Below are 16,224 nucleotides of genomic sequence, written 5' to 3' on the forward strand. Positions count from 1 at the left end.
GGGTGCAAAAGAAAACCTATTTTGCATCATCAAACATCACTTTATCTATTTTACTAACCCATTTCACACGTTACATCCCAGTTTTTATTTTTACCTACAACACAATAAAATAATATATCTACCTAATAAAATAATATATATATATATATATATAAATCATTTCTCTCTCCTCTCCTATTTCTCTCTTTCTTTGTCTCTATCTCTCCGATTTGTCTCTATCTCTCCAGCAAACCAGCACCAACCACCACACACACCCTAGCAACCACCAAAAAAAAAAAAAAAAAAAAAAACCCAAAACCCAAAACCCAAACACCAATCACCAATCACCAATCACAACCACCACCCAAACACCAAACCACCACTGATCCGTCCACCCAAACACCATACCAACACCAATTCGGCCAGGGACGGAACTAGGATTCAAACTTAGGGGGGGGGTAAAGTTCTTTGTTCTTAGATTTTAAAAATTGGAATATCAATACTAGAGGTTGACAAAGTTGCATTATTAGCACTAATTTATTTTTATTATTTGTATTTTTTCTTTTGAAAAAAAATTTAATAATAGGATTTTATAATCAAGAGTTTTGCAAGTTAGTTGACACATCTTAATATTTTCAAAGTCTAACTGATGTGTGGATGAAGTGATCAATATGTGGCATAGAAGTTATTTCTATGGCTATAAGGGTGGAGTCATTTGAAAGGGGCATAGAGCTCTCTAGTGAGAGGGAGAAATTGGTAAAGGTTATTGGGTTTTTATGATTTTTTTTTTTTTGCTAGGATTTGTAATTAATTTGTTTATTGTTTTTGCTTAGATCGGATTTATAATTTGTCCAAAGATTTTTCTTATTATATGGATATGTGCATTATTTAGATAGATTTTGCTTGTAATCTATTTGTTGGATTTTTTGGGTCAATTTGTAAATTTTTTGGGAGGGGCCAAGTATATAAATTTAAGAGCCAGAATTAAAATTCTTTTTGTTAATACACATACTAGTATATATTTTTTTTCAAGGTTGGGGGGGGGGGGGGGCATGGCCCACTTTTCCGTTCTCTATTTTTATTTATTATTTATTATTTATTATTATTATTATTATTATTTTTGTGGGTGCCCCAAGTTCTCCCACCCATCCAAAAAAAGTCTGTTTAGCGGAACGCCTAGTATATCTCTTTTAGGAAGCTCGCTTCATGCAAGACATTGAAATTTACGATCATCTAAATGGATATTAGCCAATTAAAGGATTGTAAAGTTGTAGTGTTCGGAAACAGTAGAATTAGGCGATTAGTTCATGAAGTTAGGCATGAAGATTAGACAGGAATCTTTGTTATTTATATGACAATCCAAATATTTTAATAAGATGATGATCATTATGAAGCGTAAGACATAATTTAATGGTACTTGGCCAAAAAAGAAAGCATAATTTATTGGAAGTGAAGTATTAGTGGAATATTCTTTCTAAAAGTAGTAAAATGAAGGTGTGTCAGTGTGTGGCGCTATGATGTCTTTGACAAAGTAACTTTCGGCTCGCTTCAGGAAATAGCGGATGGCTGTCATGAAAGCATTTGAGTATTTTTAGGGCCTATCCACGAAAGAGTGGGGGCCACTGCTCTTTTGTTGGGATGGTGGGCACTTTAGAAGTCTATACAACTTGAATTTAATATTCTATTTTTGCTTTATTTTGCTCCCAAATTTTGGGTTCAAGTCCAGCCTCCACAAGTTCCTCTCTAAAGAAACGATCATGTTCCTCATAGTGGCTTGCAAAAAGGCTTTGCTATGCTGGACCATTAACTAGGTTTCCATTTTTGTAGCTCAATGTAATCAGCATTTCCATGATAGGACTCCAAAAGAAAAACAGAAAAGAGAGCGAGGTACAAAAAGAAAAAGGAAAAGTTTTTTTTGTTTTTTTGGAAAGGAAAAACTACAAAAGGAGAAGTTACTGGTTAAGTTCAAAGGGAGAAAATGCCTGATCAGTGGTATTTGGATTAGTACGTCATGGTAGCGCATGGAGTATAATTAATAGTTTCCTCTGTTGAAAGGATATATACTACTAACCAAAACTAAAGAGCTTTCGAAGAGGAGTACTATGTGGTTCCCTATGTTCAAAAATCAAAATATATAGCAGTGCTTTTTTGGTCGGTTTTGAAGGTGCTGTAATAATGCACATCAGATAGCCGCACTCACGCTTTTGCCAATTGCCATGGACATCTACTGCAACTTGTGCTGCAATAACAGAAGCAATTATCATATCATCAATAAATCTAGGATTAAAATAAAATAAAAATTCGGAATTGTTAACATGAGATATTGTAATTAGTGCGTAATAAATGTCAAATTAAGGATGAGTAATCAATCACATTTGACAACCCTAAACTGTGATGTCAAATTAAGGATGAGTAATCAATCATATTTGACAACCCTACACCACAGTTTAGGGAGTGCTGGCGCTTTTTGTAGCTTTTGATATGGTTGAAACTCTTATTTAATTTTGGCATGTTGAAACTCAAATCTGTGTGTTGATTTACTTTGTGAAAGAGTGCACTTTGACTGATCATGAACTCTCTGTCACTTTGGCTAACAAATATTCCCGAGTCCTTGCCCCTTAAGAGTCAACTATGTTCCCATGCAAACTTCTAAATGGAAGAGTGGGACATTAATTGGCTTTCTAATTGCAGGACCACAGTTACTAGATCCAGAGTGGATATGAGGAAGTGCCTGACCCTACAGACTACACACACAGAGAGAGAGAGAGAGAGAGAGCCAAATACAACGTAAAAGAAGGCCTTATGACAGCTTTATTTACTAATTAATCTAGCTTATTGTATCATCATTAATGATGAGGTGACAAATAAAACGTAAAAGAGCCCACCCACATCAGGATAACATGGATCCTAGATGTAATAAGCTTGTAAGTTTTGACTATATGGCTGGTGTATTTCACGGGCATTATTTTTTATTTCAATTACACTTTATCATCTTTCAAGCCCAAAAAAAGACAAAAAACGCTTCATTAAAAAAAAATATTTTTTGGGGAATGAGAACACTTTATCATCTTAAACTGTCTCTCCATGTGATAGGGAAATTCTTATACAAATTGTCCCTTCAAACTTGACTAAGACAATATTATAGGGAAATTCTTATACAAGACAAAACATCATGACAGGGGAGGGGATGACTAGCTCAAATTATTTGATTTTGGTGTTTCTATAAATTAAACAAAGTAAACCTACTTCATAAGATGGGGATTGTTTGATTCTAGTGGTTTCTATAAGACAAAGTAAACTTACTTCATGAAATGTGACCTTCCTGGGAATGGGTTGGCCGAGTTGGTTAAGTTAGATATGATTTAGATTGGAAGATTCAGTAGTAAATTATTTAGAAATTTTCTAATGCATTTTTCAGGGTCTGTGATCCATTTCTATAGCTATGGACTCTACCTTTTTCTCACCTAAAACTACCTCTTGGATCTAGGCTTTTTATATTGGATTTATACGTGTGAGTGAAGTTTCACATTAAATAATGATAAGAAAAATAAATAATTAATATAATATAATTAAGCACATACCCATTGGACTTGACCTTTTGAGTTAAAGTGTATCTTTATATATTATATTAATTATTTAAGAAAGCTCCCTAATGTATTTATCTTTCCAACAAGTAATGTCAGAGCCCAAGTACTAAGTTTTTAATAATGATAAGAAGAACGAGTAATTAATATAACATAATTGAACACATATCAATTAAATTTAAATTTTTTAAATTAAAATATGTCCGTATATATTATATTAATTACTCATGAAAACTCTTTATCTCCCCAACATTTCAAAGTATATAATGCATGTAACTTTGATCAACTGGCTAGAGGGACTCTACTTAAGAGCTTGCCTGAGGCCACCAATTAAAAGAGAATAAACTGCATCCCATTAAATGCGATGTGAGATTGTTGAGGCACAATTAGTGCTGAGGTGAGTGGCTAGTCACCAAGCAACACTTCTTTTGAGATGGTGGCTTTAGTTCAGCTCGATAATTGATTACTTAGGTGATGCGTGTGGATATTTTATAGGGTTTGAACTTGCCTTGTTGGCCTCAGTTGTGGTTAGTTGGTTCCATAACCTCCCAAAGTAATGAATATTAATTCATGCGGCTTATCATTCTTTTTGTTCCTTTTTTTTTCTTGAATTTCCTCCCCTTAGTTTTGCTTCTCTCCTTATTATTCCTTGCTCTTGTGCCTTTCATGTATCCAAAGTGACTCTGCTCGTTCCACCTGTGAGCCTTCTTCTCTCTTATTTCCTTATCGTCCTTAGCATAGTCTAGGCAATGGGTAGGTTGGCTAAATACGTGAGTTTAGCTTAGGCCACGCCTGTCTTTCGTCATGCCTACAATGTTCTTGCAAGAACATTGTAGGCGTAAATCTCAGGTACTTGCACAAGGAGGATGCCTTGCTTTTTACACTTGATGGTGCCAAATCACTCCCAATGTGTTTAGGATAGTAATGGGCATTGTAGTTTTCTTGAAGTCCCACTGCACTTTCATCTTCTTCAGCATCAAATTCTTCTACTACTCCCATTGACTCCACTTCACTATGTTCACTGAGCTCTTCCACTAGCAAACTCAAGTCCTCTGAGGACTCAACATGAGCAATAGTCATAAATGCGGAATAATTCCCTTCTCCATCACAACTCTCTTCCGAATCTGAATTGGAAGAATCCGAATCACTAGGTGTTGTGGCATACGCCTTGCCCTTCCCTCTTAGATAGTTGGAACATTCCTTCTTGAGATGTCCGTGGTCATTGCATTCATAACACACAATGTCTTGAGAGGATTGAGAATCCTTCCCATCTTTCTTCTTAAACTCCTTCCTATCACCTTTGGAGGATGAAAACTTCTCTTTGCTGAACGATTTCCCACTGTACTTCATTTTCAAAAATTTTCAGAAATTCTTTGCAAGAAATGCTACCTCCTTCTCCACACCATCTTCTTCGGAGGAATCATCTATTCTTTCAATGATGGTTTTAAGAGCAAGAGATTTACTCGACTTATGAGAAGGCAGTTCCAGCTCATACGTTTGGAGAGATCCAATAAGCTCTTGAATTTTTATTTCATCCAAATCTTTACTTTCCTCTATAACTGTAACTTTTGCTCTGAAGCTCTCTGGTAATGATCGAAGGATTTTTCTCACCATCTTTGAGTCCTCCGTTTTCTCACCCAAGTTGAACTTGCCAATAATCACTTCATTTAGCTTACTATAAAAAGAGTCAAATGACTCGTCCTCACTCATTTTTAGCTCCTCAAATCTAGTGGTTAGCATCTGCAACTTTGTATCCTTCACTTTCTTTGTTCCTTCATAGGCGGTCTCCAATATCTCCTAAGCTTCCTTGGTAACTATTATGTGAGAAATCATGTGAAACTCATTTGGAGAAACACCACAAAAAATTGCTTTACTATTAACGTTAGCTGCCACAAGTGCTGCTTTATCCCAAGTGGATTTAGCAGTCTCTAGCCTAGTCCATCCTACTTCTACCACATCCTAAACAGTATCATCAATTGAACACAAGAATGCCCTTATTCGGACTTTCCAAAAGGTATAGTTATTACCATCAAAATATGGTAGAACATTTAAAGATTAAGACCGGTCCATCTCAAACAGGGTAAAGGATTGCACTAAGGTAATTAAACCACAGCTAATGCACCCACTCTGATACCAATTGAAAGTTTGAAAATGTGTTGATAACACAAGAGCTGTTTAGACCCTCAAATTAAAGTTAAGGCTCGATAGATTTTACATTAACTTAATACTAAGTGCGGAATAGTATAAATATGAGCGGATAAACAAACAAACTACTCTAATCCATAATCATAACAACACATCAGTAAAATGGAATGTAAAAGAGTCGGGAAGAAATATACAAACACAAGATAACACACCGATGTGTTATCGAAGAGGAAACCGAAGAACTTGGTGAAAAACTTCTCCGCCGCCCTCTAAGCGGTAATCGATCCATTAGACAATCAGTTGGGATACATGGGTTAGTAAGAGACCCTCCAAGCCTAATCTACCCGATGTACCTAAGCCCTCCAAGCTCATACTCTAACAAGGCTTCTAGGAACCATATCTTGTCTAGCTCTTCAGATCTCGCAATATGCCCGATTGCATCTGCCAAAGCTTGGCTTCTTCCAATACTTCCCAACAACACCAAAACCTCACTTGGCACTCTGAAAGGGTGTGGTAAGTGTTTACGTTATCAACCTCTCAATGATATAAAAATTGAGAGGTAGAAATTGAGGAAAATCCACAAGCAATTGTGTAGAGAAATATGGGTATAACAATATCTAACTCTCAAGGTTTGTGGCTAGGGTTTTCTCTCAGAAGCACTCCTCAATATTTGTGGGTAATGTAGGTATAAATAGTGTAGGCATAGAAAGTGTGTATCAGAATTAGCAGTCCAGTAAAACAAAATGTCTCGCGAGTGTCTCGCAGGAAGGCTTTACCCGTGAGCTACTCGCGAAACACAACTGTTGCCATCTGCCCTGATTCTTCGCATTCTAGTCATGTGTAGGGCACATGGCTCACTTCGCGGGATGCTTAGTCGCGAGTTATCTGTGAGAACTCCTTAGTCTTCAATTGCTTGAGTCTTCACACACACTCTCTCTCTTTCTCTTTCACACAACCTTTACAATTAAATCCCATAATAAATACAGGGTACAAAAGATTGAATGAAATTACAATCAAATTTGACACGGAATAAAAGCCAACAAAGTACATAGTTGTAAATTACAACTTTACAGGCATGGAGGGGATTAACTATCATTTAGGCTTGAATATGACCACGTATATATGACATTTTCAAAACATACTTGGTGTTCAAAACCAAACACAATAGTTACTCCCTCAAACCAAGGGATCCCGATTATACTTCCATCAACGGCCTCAAAGACTCAAATATAGGAATGGATGATGACTTCCTTATCGTTGCCCCAAGAGGAGTGATCCTAGGTTTGACGGCTTAATTTCCATTGTTTTTTCCTTTCCTCATTTGGATAGTTTTAACCCTTTTAATTCTTCATGTAGACAACTAATGCGAGTCAACAATCGATTTTTCAGCCTAATTGATATTTAGGACCTAAGGGTAGCTTGAGAGAGTGATCTTTGTACCATCAAGTGAGTAAACCAATGTCAACTTATCTATTGCTCTAGTACATTCTCCATATATATAAGAACTTTTTAGAGTGTCGATTGATGAAAAACATGGAAGCATCCATATCTCATTTGAAGAACCAACTTGATCTTCCTATCGACTTTCAAGTGAAATTATACCATCTTCATGGTAGACCACGTCACTTATCCTCCATTCCGCTAAAAGATTCTCTTTTTTGTTTAAAATTGTTAAGTCAGTAATCAGTGTCTATTAAAAAAAAAAAAAAATTAACTTAACAATTTTAAACAGGTGAGAGTCTTTTAGGAGAATAGTTGACCACGTCACTTGTCCACCATAAATACCTTATAATTTCTCAACTTTCAGGGCTTGTTACAAATTTGTTTTCCATCCCCAAACACAATGTCTGGAATTGACTTGATGGGTCTATCCGTGAAGAGAAATCTAATGGAAAAGTTGGAAACATTCTTATTTTGCAAAAATCATTATTCGACAATTCTCTGCATTGAATTGTAAACCAGGAAATGTGTTAAATAGCATTTTTTTTTCATCATCGCAAAAAAGGGTATAGAAATTTAGAACTTCGTAACCCCTAGGTATTTCCCCTCCTTAAGGTTCATGGTCTATCCTCGCATTTTTATGACTATTTCTTCCATATTCATGGCCATTTCACATATTTTCATCGTTGATCCTTGTGTTATTGTGGTCATTTCCTTGGTCTCCATTGGGACCTATTTGATGTTGCATGTGTGGTCCCTATAGGGAACCTCATTACGATCAGCTGTCTCATTCCTTGTAGTTTCTTACTTACCTCATTTCAAGAGATCTCATAGTATTCTACTGACCTCTTGTCCCATGTGTGAAAGGCAAACTAGATCGATAACCACCAAAGCTTTGGCCATTTTCTCCGCTATATGTGATGAAGGTAAAACGAGGCACTACTACGATGTATGTTTTTAGCTTTTTAGTCATTTTATCTACTATTTTTCTTTTTAAAATGGTCTAGAATCCTTATTCTAATGCACTGGTCAACGTTCCCAAAGTTGCATTGGTTTGCACTAAAACTTCTAGTTGATTTATCTCCAATTGTGTAGGGCTGCAAACTAGCCGAGTATTAAATGTCAAGTTTGTTCATTTACTTTTTTATTTTTTATTTTTAGAACACGAGCTGATCTTGTTCGTAAGCTACTTGATTAACTTATTCTTTTCCTATATTATGTGAAACCATGATTAAATTGTTTTAACTCTTCACAATTTTATGAATTTTAACTATGAATATAATGTTTATATCATTAATAAGTTACATATAATAATTTAATATCATATGAACCTATTGACAAATTTATACAATTTAATTTTAAGTCGATATAAATATATTTTTAGACAAGTATATATATAAAAATATAATATTATATAAAATTAAATCGATTTATTGTGCTCACGAGCTTATTTACAAACACGTTATTTTGTTTGAACTTGACTTGTTTAATAATTGAACTTAAGGCTTGAGCTTGAATTGTTTTCTAAATAAACAAATATAAACAAGTTTTTTCTCGAGCCAAACTCGAGTTATTCATAAACAACTTGGATTATTTACAATCCTAAGATTGTGGCCGCGAATTTATTTGTGATGGAATTTTCTATACTTCTAGGTGTATCAATGTTATTGCCAATGTGTGGACAAACTTGTTTAAGCTCTTAGTTTTGTTTTTTGACTTCATGTTCAAAGGATATGATTTGACTTTGTTTTATCATCGACTATCACTTGTAATTATAGAAGATTTTCTCTCTTAGCGTGACATCTTTTCCATGCATTTTAATCTCAGTTCTCTTTGATTCCAAGCATTATTTGAAATTTACTAGCATTATTATCCCCTCTGTTAACACATTTAAATTGTATTTCTAGCCATATCATTTGACACATGTCACATCCCTACATCGCCATTTGTGTATGTAAAGTTATAATTTACAACTATATTTTATGTTGGCTATATTCTATGACAAAAAATATTGTAATTGCATTAATTTTGTTCCTTGTATTTTGTGGAGTTTTATTGTATTGGGTTTAGTATTAAGTTGGTGAAGAATCGAGTATGAAATGAAGATCAATGCAGTTTTGCAACTAGCTTGCAAGAAGTTCGTGAGAAAGGTTCCCACGAAAAGGGCATGTGAGAAGCACATGCTGGAAGCTGAAAAGTCAAGTGTCAGGCTACATTTCGCGAGTACTTTGCAAGACAGGCCATCTTACGAGGTACTTGTAAAATTCTTTGCTTGGAGGATTTTAAGTGTGACTTTCTTACGTATCCTTCACTCATACTATATATACCCTCATTACCTACAAAAGTAAAAAAGGCTATAATCAAACAGAAAACCCTAGATAGGTTTCTACAACACAACACACCCATCTTTTAGAAAGAGAGTTACTCATTCTTTAGTGAGAAATTATTATAGCCTCTTTTCATTCCCTCTCCCATTGTCATACTTTGAGAGGAGATTTGTACCCAAACACAACCCACACATTTTCAGAGTGTAGAGATTGTTTTGAAGCTTGGAAAGTTTTGGGGATTTGTCAAAAGAAGATAATGAGGCTTGGCAAATGCAATCGGGTGGTATTGCGGGATCCGGAAAGCTAGTGAAGACAAGACTCTGAGATGTCCATTGGTAGTACAAGCTTAGAGAGCTCAAGTACATCGAGTAGACTAGACTTGGAGGGTCTTTTGTTATTTGTGTACTCCAACTTATTTACTAGTGGATCGATTCCGAATTGGAGGGTTGCGGAGAGGTTTTTTGCCAAGTTCTTCGATTTCCTTTTCGATAACACATCTTGGTATTATCTTGTGTTTGCATCTCTCTTCCCTTTCTTTTTAAACTTTATTTTTATTGTTGATTACTTGCTTATGGCTTAGAGAGTAGATCCGGTGATAACGCTTCATTTACTCTTATTTTACACTTAGATAAGTTAGAGTAAAAAAAATTTAGCCATAATTTTTAAATTGGGGTCTAAACAAATTCGTGTGTTTCACACAAATCTGAGCTTTCAGTGTATAATTAGAGAATCGTGAATTTAATATAGTTATCTAATAAAAGTATATTTCAAAAATATTTTGGGACATCCCAAAATTATATTTATATATATATATATTAATAAAATTATTTATAATTACATTGGTTCAAACATCGATTAGATACCAATTAGACCAAAAAATCTGAAACTACTCTCTCTTTTAGTTCTTTAATCGATTCGGTTTTTAAAACTTTGGAAGAATGACCTTGGCAATGAAAATGAACTTTAGAGATGAAAAGGATAATAATAATAATAATAATAATAATAACAAGAAAAAAAAATTTACCTAAATATAAAGATGTAATTTGAATTTTTATCCTAGAATTGCTACTTTAATTGTTCGTAGAATTTGCCACCTAAATATAGAGTCATAAAAGTTTTTTCTCGATCCGAGCTTTAGTTGTTCATAAGCAGCTTGATTAATTTACAATCTTACCACTGTGATCGCCAATTTATTGGAGATGAAATTTTCTATACTTCTCGGTGTATCAATGCTATTGCCAATGTATTTCTGGACAAACTTTATTAAGCTCTTAGTTTTGTTTTTCGACTTCATTGATATGATTTTTGACTTGTATAAATGCTATTGCCAATGTATATATGGACAAACTTTAATAGTTCTTAGTTTTGTTTTTTTGACTTCATGTTCAACAGGATATGGTTTTTGACTTAGTTATATTATCGACTATCACTTGTGTTTATCGATGATTTTCTCTCTCCACGTGACATCTTTTCTATGCATTTTTTCAATGACAGTTCTCTTTGATTTCAAGTATTATTTGAAATTCTCTAACGTTATTATCCCATTTGTTAACACGTTTAGATTGTATTTTTAGCCATATCACTTGACATGTGTCATATCCCTACATCATCGTTTGTGTATAACTAGAGATTCATGAATTTAATATAGTTATCTAATAGAAATATATTTCAAGAATATTTTGGGAGATCTTAAAACAAAAGAAAAAAACATATAAATATTAATAATTCTTAATTAAATTATTTATAATTACATTGGTTCAAACATCAATTAAATACCTCTTAGACCAAAAAATCTAAAACTATCTTCTCTTTTTGTTCTTTAATGGATTCACTTTTTAAAACCTTGGAAGAATTACCTTGGCAATTAAAATGAACTTTAGAGATGAAAATAATAAATAATAATAATAATAACAAGAATGAAAATAACAGTTTACCTAAATACAGAGATGTCATTTGAATTCATATCCAAGAATTGCCACTGCAATTGTATGTAGAATTTGCAGCTTGATCGATACTGTTTGACTTGAGATGAGATCCCTTGAAGTGTATACAGTCAAAATCCAAGGGGATACCTTTCAAAAAAAAATCCAAGGGGATAAGAACGTAGTGTATGTATGGATAGGTGGTAGGCCCCCACAATAATGGAGAAGAGAAAACCAAACGAGGAAGTGAAGGAACATCTTTTTCGGTAAGTAGTGAAGGAACATCGTGGAATGTGAAACACAAGAAACTCATACCTCCCCTTTCCTTTCCACTCCTTTTGTACTTGTTCTTTTCTCACTTCCAAAAGTTGAAAGCCAACTACACCCTGTCCCTTTCCTTACCACTCGTTTTTCCTTCTTTTGTTATTTTTTTTATCATATTCTTTATTATTATTTTACACATTTCCTTTTTTTTTCTCTTGCACAGAGCCTCAAGCCTAAAAAGGAAGGAGGGAGACTAGTTGGATTCTTGGAAAGAACAATTTCTACTCTTTACCCTTCACAGCAAGGTCGCTCTCTCTTTCACTCCCTGTCTCTCAGTTGAATACATTGTCTTTCTTTTTCTTTTCTCTCTTTTTAATCTTTTCATAAACAGCTCAGTCTCTCTCTCTCTCTCTTTCTTGCTTTGCTCTGTCACTTCTGTAGCTGCTAGGTACACACACAAACAAAAAAGGCTCATTTTCTCTTATTATCTCTTGAATTCTAGTTGAATTGTGTCTCATAGAGTTTAATGGCTGAGAGTGGGAAGTCCCAACCAGGCATTTTCTGTTTTATCTTTTCACACACTGTCTGTCTCTATTTCCACACCACTGTCCTTTAGTTTTTACCAATTTTTTTTCTTTTCTTTCTTGCCTATAATTTCAACTAGCAATTTTTTCCCGCCTCTTCTGAAAGATTATCTGCAATTGGTCAGCTTGGAAGTTACCAAAGACAAGGTTTTTTGCCTCTTCAGTGTTTGTTTTCTGGGTTTCTCTAAGGTAACCCTTATTTAACATGTGCTTTTTTACACCTTTCTTTCTTTTTTCTCTTTTTTTGGCAGGGGATAATAGTACAGATTTTATGAACTATAGGGTATTTATTCTGTATGTTGTAATGAAACTAATTCCTTCTTTCTTTTTCTGTCTTTTTTTTTTTGGAGGTAAGAGTTATTTATAATATTTGTTAAGCTCATTACTACAAGTACAATTTTTTTTTTTTTTTTTTTTTTGGGGTGTGAAATGGGTGTATGATTTTGGGTTCTTTTGGAGGTATGTTGCAGTGGAAATCATTCCAGGGAAAAAAAGACAATCTAGGAAAGTGGCTTTAAACGATGATAATTGTTAGTGATCCATGTGGCATGTGGTTTTTTATTTCTTACTTGGAAAAAGGTGTTGCCGACTTAGTACCTTTCCTTGGATTTCTATTAAAAATTTGAAAAAGAAAAACTTTCTTCTAGATGGTAAAGATAAGCTTGTTTGAGCCGCTTGAACCTTGAAGATGGAGTTGTTTATGGTGGAAATTGGGAAAGCACAAAAAAATTAAATAAATAAAAAGAATTATTCGGTTGCATGTGGTTGTGATGAGATTGTTGAGAACCATGATGTGACAGTTTTCAAACATTTGAACAAGCATAGATAGTCGTAGTTTCACTTTAATATGAAAAATGCATGACTATTACTAGTGACAGCAGAATAAGATCCTTTCTATTGCAGCTTCTCTCAATTTACTTCTTGAAAAAAATTGCTTCCCACAATAACTCTCTCTTTTTTTTTTTTTGGTTACATACTTGATGACACAGAAAGTTGAAGGAAACTGTGCTTTGTGATATGGAGTCATCATCATCATCAGGATCAACAAAGAGGGCTCGAGCACCTGTTAATGGAACCCAAGTCCCTTTGTGCTTGGTTGATGGGTGTAATTCAGACCTAAGTAAATGCAGGGATTATCACCGACGCCATAAAGTATGTGAACTCCACTCTAAGACCCCAAAGGTTACAATTAGGGGTCAGGAACAACGGTTCTGCCAGCAGTGCAGCAGGTCTAAATTAGAATGCCTACAGAAATATAATTAGTGCAAAAAATTTATCTAGTCTGTTTGCCTTTAAATTGTGTAGACTAATTTATATACATCTTTCTTTATGCTTTGATTACAGTTTTTCTATTAGTAGAATTTAACTTATTCATGGTATGTTATTTCAGTCACCTTTTCTCCATTACATGATTTTTGGAAGTAGCATATAGAGTTACCTCTTATAGGCCTTTTGTTTTTTGGCCCCGTGGTTCGAGTCAAATTAAAATTTCTAAGATTATATTATATTTTCCTAAAGAAATAGTGGAGGATGTCATGTTACAAGATTAAAGGATTGAAATGTACAAGAGATTTGATTGAGACTATACATACCTCACTTGTGGTTAAAGGGTTTAACTCTAGTTTTGATGGAAAGTCCAATTTGGCTGTTTAGCGTTTAGCTGCATCAATTGGTAAATTTAGATTAAATTAATGAAGCGCCAAGACCTTTGCAGCTTATTGCTCTACATAGGGGAGGGCTCAGGTTTGCTTTTTGGGGCTATGTCCCTCTACTTAATGTAACCAAGAAAAGAAAAAATGAAGGAACCATTGTTCCAAGCCCTTTTCTTTTACAATTTTCCTTTTATTATTATAATTATTATCTGTTGCTAGGCTATTTGCTTTGACATGTTCAAAAATGATTTCCACATGTATACATGCACTTCCTGCTTCGCCCAAAGAATTTCAGAAGGTGCAAGAGCAAGAAACTATTTTCCTGGGGTATCTCCCATTTTCTTTATTCTTCTTACTGATGTTCTTTCATGTGTCTACATGTTTGAACAATTAGGTAAAGACGAAGAGCCAAAATAGTTTTTGAAAGAGGGGGAAATAAAAACAGAGGAAAGACATTTTAGCTTGTGAGCTGATGGAAACTGTAGCAATAAATACAGTGCAATCAATTAACTGGACATGTATAAGCAACTCTGGTTAGGATAATGCTCTATTTAGATGGAGTGGACCGACACATTCAAAATTTCCATAAGGTTAAATTAGGCATCTATGTAGCATCTAAATCTATCTCCATTAAGAGTGATCTCATAACACCATTTATGCTTAAAAGCCTTTGTACTGGCCATCAGCAGTTTTCAATCTTTTGAAGATTTGTATGTTATGGACTCTCATATTAATTTCCACTGCATGATAGAAATTTTTACTCCAATTGGCTCTTTGGTAACTCTATCCTTTCTATGTATTCTTGGCTTATTACTATCTCCTCAACACATTATTTAGGTTCCATTCCCTGGGGGAGTTTGATGAGGGAAAGCGTAGCTGCAGGAAACGTCTTGATGGACACAACCGACGCCGTAGGAAGGCTCAACCAGATTCTCTGTCCTTAAATTCAGGAAGGTTTCATTCCAGCTACCAAGGTTAAAATTTTTCATTTGGTTCAATTTTCTTCCATTGCCTTCAGTTGCAGATTTTGCTGTTTATAGGCTGAGTTGAAAGATACATGCAGACACTTTATAGCTATTAATTTCATCATTCCAGGCACCAGAATCTTATCATTCACTAGTCCACACATATTTTCACAAGGTGCTGTAGTGAGCTCTCCTTGGACTGGGGCTGTCAAAGCTGAGCCTGATGCTGCTGGGCTTTACAACAGCTATTCACAGTTGAATTATTCTGACAGAAAAAACTCCATTAATCCGGGATCGTTATACGATAATTACAAAGGAGGAAAGCAGTTCCCATTTTCACAAGGCTCTAGTTCCTCCCTCCTTGGAGCTTCTATTAGCCAACCGCTTCTGGATGCTAATTTTGCATCCAGCAATGATAGCCGCAGTCAGAAAGTGTTCTCTAATGGGTTAAACCAAGTCATAGATTCTGACTGTGCTCTCTCTCTTCTGTCATCAACACCAACTGAGACTCGGCAGGTTGGGTTGAGCCACATGGTGCAGTCCAATCCTATCCACACGGGTCAGTCCTTAGTCCCAAGCCTGCACTACAATGGGTTTGGAATGGAGGTTAAGGAAAATTCTTCTGCTTTGGGTAGCAGCAATAACAACATCCATTGCCAAGGAATGTTTTCAATTGGGCCTCATGATAGTGATGGGTCATCTGCAACCGGGCCTAATCAAACACTTTCCTTCTTGTGGGAGTAGTAAAGTGCCAATTCTAGCTAGCTCCCTTTTGTGAATTGGCATCTTCAAGCGGGCCTTTACAAATAAAAAAAATGTTACTGAATTTAAACTACTCTTATCTTTGAAGAGGTTTTTTTTTTTTTTTTGAGAAGGTTATCTTTGAAGAGTTGATTCGCTGAAAATTTTCTATAATGCTATATGCAACAAGTCTCTCACTGCGAAGTATATATAGCTGCCTGAAGTAGCTCTCTCTCTCTCTCTCTCAAGTCAATTTATTTTCTTATATATAACCTTTTAAAGTAAAACCTTTTCTTACGGTATGTTTGTTTCATGTTAATTGTTTTTCGGTAGAAAATTTTTTCAGTGGAAAACATTTTACTTTTCAATGTTTGGTTGCATTTTCTTAAAAATGTTTACAAAAAATATTCTCAAGTATTTGAACCGATGCAAAATGAAAATTTTCATCTTTTTCTATGAAAAATTAAATGACCAAAATATCTCAAGAACTTCCAAAATGACTGAAATTCAATCATGATATATTGGTCATTTGGTGGTTTTAACGATATTTTGGTCATTGTGGGAGTTTAGATATTTTGTACATTTTGAAGGTGTATGGATATTTTTGTCATTTTAAATGTT

General features: G+C 34.7%; 2 protein-coding genes across 2 annotated transcripts in view; both read left to right on the plus strand.

Annotated features, from left to right (window-relative positions):
• LOC111983208 (uncharacterized) overlaps positions 1-9,696 on the plus strand; it is a 79,971-nt gene extending 70,275 nt beyond the window's left edge. The window contains exon 3 of the transcript XR_010632260.1: positions 9,685-9,696. The gene's annotated coding sequence lies outside the window, so the exon portion shown is untranslated. The remainder of the gene's footprint in view (positions 1-9,684) is intronic.
• A 1,994-nt stretch (positions 9,697-11,690) lies between these two features.
• Positions 11,691-15,836, plus strand: LOC111983207 (squamosa promoter-binding-like protein 16). Its single transcript, XM_065781695.1, has 5 exons — positions 11,691-11,966; positions 12,371-12,434; positions 13,235-13,474; positions 14,735-14,871; positions 14,993-15,836. Exons 3-5 carry the CDS (start codon positions 13,263-13,265, stop codon positions 15,604-15,606), a joined length of 963 nt encoding a protein of 320 aa, XP_065637767.1. The 5' UTR covers positions 11,691-11,966; positions 12,371-12,434; positions 13,235-13,262; the 3' UTR covers positions 15,607-15,836.
• Positions 15,837-16,224: the final 388 nt, after the last annotated feature.

Source organism: Quercus suber, unplaced genomic scaffold (assembly GCF_002906115.3).
Source record: "Quercus suber isolate HL8 unplaced genomic scaffold, Cork oak 2.0 scaffold_275, whole genome shotgun sequence".
In the NCBI taxonomy this organism is placed as follows: Eukaryota; Viridiplantae; Streptophyta; class Magnoliopsida; order Fagales; family Fagaceae; genus Quercus; species Quercus suber.

What these genes read in the sequence shown, in the direction of transcription:
- LOC111983207 (XM_065781695.1), top strand. Translation starts at nt 13,263, where the DNA reads ATGGAGTCATCATCATCATCAGGATCAACAAAGAGGGCTCGAGCACCT. An exon ending in TTCTGCCAGCAGTGCAGCAG is followed by an intron (nt 13,475 to 14,734) that starts GTCTAAATTAGA and finishes CACATTATTTAG; the next exon opens with GTTCCATTCCCTGGGGGAGT. An exon ending in GTTTCATTCCAGCTACCAAG is followed by an intron (nt 14,872 to 14,992) that starts GTTAAAATTTTT and finishes TCATCATTCCAG; the next exon opens with GCACCAGAATCTTATCATTC.